General features: G+C 37.0%; 1 protein-coding gene across 1 annotated transcript in view; it reads left to right on the forward strand.

Annotated features, from left to right (window-relative positions):
- Positions 1 to 7500, forward strand: part of LOC114621456 (coiled-coil domain-containing protein 7-like) — a gene marked incomplete at both ends in the record, with an annotated part of 32275 nt that extends 24775 nt beyond the window's left edge. Inside the window, 3 exons of the mRNA XM_028767705.1 lie at positions 2354 to 2384; positions 2740 to 2829; positions 7430 to 7500. Of these exons, the coding sequence (XP_028623538.1) occupies positions 2354 to 2384; positions 2740 to 2829; positions 7430 to 7500 (192 nt within the window). The remainder of the gene's footprint in view (positions 1 to 2353; positions 2385 to 2739; positions 2830 to 7429) is intronic.
- Positions 7501 to 7883: the final 383 nt, after the last annotated feature.

The raw sequence follows: 7883 nt of genomic DNA on the forward strand, positions 1-7883 counted from the left end.
CTCCACTTATTATTTGACTGTGGGTCTCTACATCTGTTTCGCTAAGCTGCTAGATGAAGACTCTCAGAAGATAGTTATACTACGTCCCTGTCTGCAAGTCATTATCATTATCATGAAAAGGTTAGGGGTTGGCTCTTTCCTATGATGTGGGTCTCAAGTTGGGCCAGTCATTAGTTGGCCATTCCCCGGATATCTGCTCCATCTTTATCCCTGCACTTCCTGTAGGCAGGACAAATCTTGGGTCCAGGGCTTTGTAGATGAGCTGGTGTCTGCTACCTTCAATTGCAAGTCTGAACTGGCTACAGGAAGTGGAGTCTTCAGGCTCAATATCCCCAGCTGGTACAGGGCTCAGCTAAGGTCACCCCCAGAGACTCCTATACACCTTCCATATCCCTGAGATGTCCTCCCACTGATTTCTGTTCTCTCTCCCAGCCTCCTCCAATCCCTCAAAAAAGAAAAGGGAAATAGGATAGATAAGAATATGGATGGAGGCAGCTGGAATGGGAGGATCAAGTCAGGAAGTAGAGGGGAGAAGGGATTGTTGGAGGGAATATGGGTAGAGATGGGGTATTTGAGGGGCTATCTCCAATACAGTGTCACACAGTATATCAACCACTCCAGGGCAGCCCTCATATTCAGGAGTAGTTTTCCAGTGTATAATGAACTCCACAGCTTTTTGTTTGTTTGTGCTTCTAATTAGTTATAATTTGATGGGTTTTGCTTGCTCATTTGTTTTGTTTTTATATTTTTGGGTGATGCTTTACTTTATTTTTAATTTTGGGGTGTTTGTTGTATTGATTTTTGTTCTTTTCATAAAGAACATAAAGTTGGGTGGGTGGGGGGAAGTATCTGAGAGGATTTGGGGGAAGACAAAAATATGGTCAAAATATATTTCAATTTAGAAGTTTCTTTAAACAATAGAAGTATGATTAAAAGATAAGACAACTGACCTCATACTTGTATGTACACATTGTCTTAATTTGAATTTTATTGCTATGAAGAGACACCATGACCATGGCAACTCTTATAAAGAACATTTTGTTGGGGCTGGTTTACAGTTTTAAAGATTTAGTCTATTATTGTCATGGTGGGAAGTATGGCAGCATCTAGGCAGACATGGTGCTAGAGAAAAAGCACAGAGTTCTACACCTTGACCTGCAGGCAGCAGAAAGAACTATGTGACACTCTGAGCATAGCATGGGCACAGGAGACTTCATAGCCCATTCCCACAGTGACATACTTTCTCCAACAAGGCCACACCTCCTAATAGTGCCCTTCCCTATAGACCAAGTATTCAATCTCATGAGTCTATGGGGTGGGCATACTTAATCAAACCACCACATTCTACTTCCTAGCCTCCAGGCACCTACAGTCATGACAATGCAAAATTCATTTAGTCCAACTTCAAAAGTCTCCATAGTCTATCACGGCCTCAACAATATTTAAAAGTTCTAAGTTAGAAGTCTCTTCTGAGATTCATGCAATCACTTACTATAATCCCCTATAACATCAAAATATAAAACAGATCACTTACAATATACAATGCACACAGGCTATATATTACCATTCCAAAATGTAAGCAAGGAAGCATAGTAAAGAAGTACCAAAGCAAGACTGAAAACCAGCGGGAGAAACTCCAAACTCTGCATCTCCTGTCTGATGTAAAAATTCTCTCAGATCTCCAACTTCTTTCAGCTTTCTTGAGAGCAATACATTTTTTTTCTCTTGAGCTGTTTTCCCTCCTTGTTAGCAGCTTTCCTTGGAAGGTATACCATGACACAGGCAAATCTAACCTCTTGAGGTGCCCAAGAAAACACAGCCTTCACCTTCACAGCTTCACACAACAGTCTCTCCTGGCCTCCATGCAGGGCCTCAGTGGCTTTCCTCAGTTGCTAAGGGAGATTCCATAAGTGCTTTCTTCTATCCTTGATTCTAAAGCCAGAATCACATGGCTGAAGCTGCCAAGTTCTGCTGCTTTCTGGGAGTGGAATATATTCCCCTCGTTTAATTACATCTCCACCAACATTCTCTTTTCCATGGTTTCCTTCACTATCTAAGCTTGGCTGTCCTGGAACTTGCTCTGTAGACTAGGCTGGCCTTGAACTCAGAGATCTGAATGTCTCTGTCTCCTGAGTGCTGGGATTAAAGGTGTGTTAGTTACAGGGTACTGTTGGTGGATATGTGTAGGGAGGATTCTTACAGGAGTCTAGATTTTGGCTATAGCACAGGAGTAGGTTGTGAGACTAGGAAGAGTGCACTTGTTAAAAGTCTTTTATAAAAATATAAATGTGTTCCATAACTTGAAATATGGATATATTTAATATAGTATAGTTACTTTTGGTCTGTTTTTCAGAGCTTTAACTGAACAGAATGTAATTGAGTGTGTAAGTATAACATTCTTAATTTGATATTGCAATTTGAACTTGAAATGACCATTTTCACTCATCGTAATCATAGATTACGTAAGCACTTACTCAGTTTACCCAGGTTGTGAACTAGAAGGAATTGTATGTTATTTTTCACTTTATAGACATCATAGTCATTCAGAAACATTTCTGAATATTAAGCTGGAATCTATTTCTTATCTAGATATATCAATCTCAATGGCAGTTGAGAAATTAATCCTGATGGCCCATTCTTTTTCCATGCTTTAGTGAGGTTATTCTTAAATTACTAAGTATTGAAGTAAACCTTATTGAGATGCCTACTTTTAATTGTAATTATTACATTTGTCTTTAGAAATTTAAACAAATGGAAACTGATTTTCAAATGTTATTACTGGAGAAAACCCTGCTGGAAGGCGAAATACGAAGGCTGAGAGAGATAGAGGTTGGTACATGAAACTGATAAAAATGACATACAGTATCAAATAAGGCCCAGTATCACACAGAAGGGACTCAAAGTGACATTCAGTTCTTTTATGACACGTTTCTATCAGTCATAATTTTAAGAAGCTCTGATTCAAAACCTTAAACTACTGTTCTAAATTTCCATATTAACTATCAAACCCAGAAGGATGAAAACAGAAACAGCTCAATCATTGTAAAAGACATCTATTTTTATTTTAACTTTTTTCTTTTTATTTTTTACTCTCCCATGCAATACATCCTGACTGCAACCTCCCCTCCCTCTACTCTTTCTAGTCCTTCCCCACCTCCTTTCTTCCCCAGAACCACTGCTTTTCTGTTTCCCCTTCAGAAAAAGGCCTCCCAGGGATGTCAACCAAACATGGCAAGGAAAGATGCAGTAAGACTACGTAGGTATAAGCCCTCATATCAAAGCTGGGCAAGGAACCATCACATTGAATTTCATAGTGGATGTACATGTTTGCATTCCCACCAGCATTGGAGCAGTGTTCCCCTTGCTCCTCATCAGCATAAGCTGTCACTGTATTATTTATCTTAGCCATTCTGACAGGTGGAAGATAGAATCTCAAAGTCATTTTGATTTGGATTTCCCTGATAGACAAAGATGTTGAATTTTATTTTAAGAGTTTCTAGGTCATTTAAGATTCCTCAATCGAGACTTCTCTGTTCAAACCTGTACCATTTTAACAGGATTGTTGGTTTATTGATGTCTAGTTTCTTGAGTTATTTTTTAAAATATATTTTGTATATTAGCCCTGTCTTGGATGTGGAGTAGGTAAAAATCTTTTCTCATTCTGTAGGCTGTAGTGTTGTCCTATTGATGGCATCTTTCTGGGGGCTTGCCCTACCTTTTAGGGACTGGTACTGGGTACTTGTCAACACAGTGTTGGATGAAGACAAAGACTGATAATCTTTGGCCTTATAATTTTATTTCTTGTGCTTAAATAAATATTATTCTTTTACTCTATAACTCAGATGAGATCAAGTCTCTTGGGACCTTGCTTCTCAGATCTCTCATAGCCGACCATGCAAAGACGGTGGGCTATCACCTGTGAAGTAACCTGCCAGCCTTTGCCTTCCCTAGATGGCTCCTGACAGTGTCAGAAGCTTTTAAGTTCCATGAGGTCCCATTTATTAATTGTTGGTTCTAGTGCCTGCACTATCTGTGTTCTGTTTAGGAAATTGTCTTCAATGCTAAAGCATTCAAGGATATTTCCTACTTTCTCTTCTATCAAGTTCAGTGTGTCTGGTTTTAGTTGAGATTATGTCTGGTTTATGTTTAATACAGTTGGACTTGAGTTTTGTGCAGGGTGATAAATATGGATCTATTTGTATTCTTCAACATGCAGACATCCAGTTTGACCAACACTATTTATTGGAAATTCTTTTTGTCTCTAATGGGTATTTCTGGCTTCTTTATTAGGATAAAACAGGTGTCCATAGGTGTGTGGATTCATTAAATTGACTAATGTGTCTGTTTTTATGCTAACACCATGCAGTTTTTATTACCATAGTTCTGTAGCACAGCTTCAAATCAGCAGTGGTGAGTTGAATCTGGAAGTACTTTTACTATTCAGAATTGTTTTAGCTATCCTGATTTTTTATTTTTACATAAGAAATTGAGTATTGTCCTTTCAAGATCAGCCAAGAGTTGTGTTAAAATTTTGATGGGAATTGCATTGAATCTGTAGATGACTTTTGGTAGGATGGCCATTTTCAATATATTATTCTCAATTCATGAACACGAAAGATCTTTTCATCTTCTGATATCTTTTCAATTTCATGAAATACATTTATATGACAAATATTTAATTTTATAAATTTGTTAGTGAATAAGAGAGTCAAAATTTTTGTTTTTCCTCCAACCTCTGGAGCTAAAGACTGAACCCAGGGCCTTTTGGTTATTAGGCAAAAACTACTACTACACTAAATCCACAAACCCCCAAGTTTTAAAATGCATTTTATGTTCTCTATAACTAGTTAATTATACCACCTATAATTATAATTAGTTAACTACATTAACTAGTGTGAGTAGAAATTAGTACAGTGCCAATGATATAAGAAAATTTGCTTCCCTTTATCTTTTCCCTTCTTACCATTTTCATTCATGTTATAAATCCAAACTACAGGCAAGAGTCAGATAAAAGTAAATTGTTATGAATGAGTTAAATCATTATATGTATAGTTAAAATACTCTTGGATTTTTTGAGGCATTTTTCCTATACTGTACTGCAGGCTAGCCAAGAACTCACTTCAACCCACCTGCTTTAATCTCCCAAGTGCTGCAATATCATGCATGGAACATTGTGTCCCGTGGAACACTCTTGGACCCACTTTTGTTGGTAACTTGATACTTCTTTGATATTGGAGGAGAAAGCAGAAATTATTTTCTCTTAATAACCTCTCATTATTTAGTATTTATTGGTCTACACTATGTATGAGTTTTATAGGAAACATCTTCAAAAGCACATTAGGTCATTTGGGGGGATATAATAGTTCTTGTTAAATTCATTACTATGTTTCCATATTCCTGTCTTTTTTTGTTGTTGATTTTCTTGTTATTGAGACAGTGTCTTCTGTGTTCAGTCTGGCCATAAACTTACTGTGGAGCTGAGAGTGATTTTAAATCCCTGATTGTCCTGACTTCATCTCCTAAGTGCTGGGTTTACAGATCTGTACCATTATATCTGTTTCTGTTTTTTTGTTTGTTTGTTTTTTGTTTTTGTTTTAACAAGGTTTCTCTGTATAGCCATAGCTGCCTTGGGACTTGCTCTGCAGACCAGGCTAGCCTTGAACTCACAGAACTCTCCCTGTGTCTGCCACCCCAGTGCTAAGATTAAAGGTGTGAACTACCACCACCACCACCTGGCTCTAGCTTTTTATTTTTGAGGAATTATTTCACCTTATGTTTAACTTGTGATAAGTTTACCACTAAAGTACATTTTTGTACATTGGGGTTTTTTAATATAAAATAATCATATACTGTCTTTGTTTTTATTATCTATAATTTTAATAATTGTTAAATTACTTCTCTACATTCATAATAAAACAATCTGGTTCTGCAGAGCAGCTAAAGAATATTTTGTGTAGGCATGGTGATATATATACCTACAATTCTACCATTTGAGAAACTTAGGTAGGAGGATCATAAGCTTATATCCAGTCTAGATCACTTAAATCCTGTCTCAGAAATGCTTTAAAACATGTGTTCAATTATGATAAAATGATGGGTTTAGATACAAATTTGTTCCAAATATGTTACACAATTTGAGTATAATTTGAACTTTACTTTTGTGTGTGTTATTACATCGGAACAAACACAAGTTGAAGGTAGCTTTGTCAGTGTCTTAGTTAAGGTCTTCTTGCTATGAAAAGACATCATAACCACAGCAACCATTATAAAAAAAATTAATTGGGACTGGCTTAGAGTTTTAGAGGTTTAGTCTGTTATCATCATGTCGGGAAGCATGGCAGCCCACAGACAGACATTGCACTGGAGAAGGAGCTTAGAGTTCTACATCTGGATCTGTAGGCAACAGAAGGAGACTGTGTGCCACACTGGGTATAGTTTGAGCCTAGGACACCTCAAAACTCACCCTCAAAGCAACACATTTCCTCCAACAAGCCCACATCTACTCCAACAAGGCCACACCTCCTAATAGTGCCACTTCCTATGGGCCAAGCATTCAAACATATGAATATATGGGGGCCATAACTAGTCACACCATTATATCCAGTTCAATGATTCTCAACATACAGAGTCTCACACAAGCTACATCTTGTGTTTCAACTTTCTTTGTAGTTTCAGATGAACCTTTTTTCACCTCAGGTTCAACCTCTACCTATGCGTTTTCTCACTTGTGTATTCAGAATCATTCACCTTAGTTTTTAAATGTATCATCGATGATATTTTTGTATGATGTCATCCTAATGAATTTCTACATGTCCTGCTGGCTCTACTGCATATATAGCACAATGAGGTGATTTTCAGGAGCCATAGACTACACCACAGCAAAACTGAAAAGCCATCAGAGGAAATTAATTATTTCAGTGTGTGAAATTACTCAAAATGTATGTATAAAGAGGATAGAGAGAGATCATTAATAAAGTGCTCACTGCAGAAGTACAAGGAGCTGAACACAGATCGCCAGAACCAACACTAAAAAACAAAACAAAACAAAAACCTGGGTGCAGTGGTGTATCCAATAACCCCAGCACCGGGGAATAGAGATAGTCAGATCCTAAGAACTTTCTGGCCAGCCAGTCTAACCAAAATGGTTAAGTTCATGTTAAATGAGAGTCTCTGTTTTTAAAGGTAAGGTGGAAAGTAATAGAGGAAAACTTCTGAGCTCTACACATGTACATATGCAAATATACCCCACCCTTTAAGTACAAATAGAAACAGCCTGGGTATATCATTAATTTTGCTTTGTTTTGGTTCAGATAAATTCCCCTGAAACAGAAGAGTACTCTCAGGGTAAAGGGGAAATCTGAGCTGCATATATTGCCATGTACCTCTTATAACTTATACTATCCTTATTTTGACATGTTCATAATTGTAGGCAAAGTCTGCAAGCAAAGAAGAGAGAACCAAGAAATCCGGAAAATCAGATAAGAAAAAAATTAAAGAAAAGTAAGGCATAAAGATGTGTGATCTTTTCCTTTTTTAAGTTGTAAAAATGTACCTTAATCACACTTTTTAAAAATAAACATAACACATATATAGTTTTAAATCAGGCCAGGATATGACTAGGAAAAGTCAAAAAGGAAAAAACAAGAAACTGTTACAGGATTAGAGGTGGTGAGTGAACTGCAAAAGGTAAGAGGTTCTATATTACTATTTACTATTACATACATACTACTTAAAATAGTCATTGCTTAAGTGCTTCTCAGCCATTCGAGATTCCTCTGTTTAGAATTCTCTGTTTAGCTCTATACTCCACTTCTTAATTGGGTTGTTTGATTTGTTGGTGTCTAACTTTTGAGTTATTTATATATTTGGATATTATCCAAATA

Source organism: Grammomys surdaster, unplaced genomic scaffold (assembly GCF_004785775.1).
Source record: "Grammomys surdaster isolate TR1022 unplaced genomic scaffold, NIH_TR_1.0 176, whole genome shotgun sequence".
In the NCBI taxonomy this organism is placed as follows: domain Eukaryota; kingdom Metazoa; phylum Chordata; class Mammalia; order Rodentia; family Muridae; genus Grammomys; species Grammomys surdaster.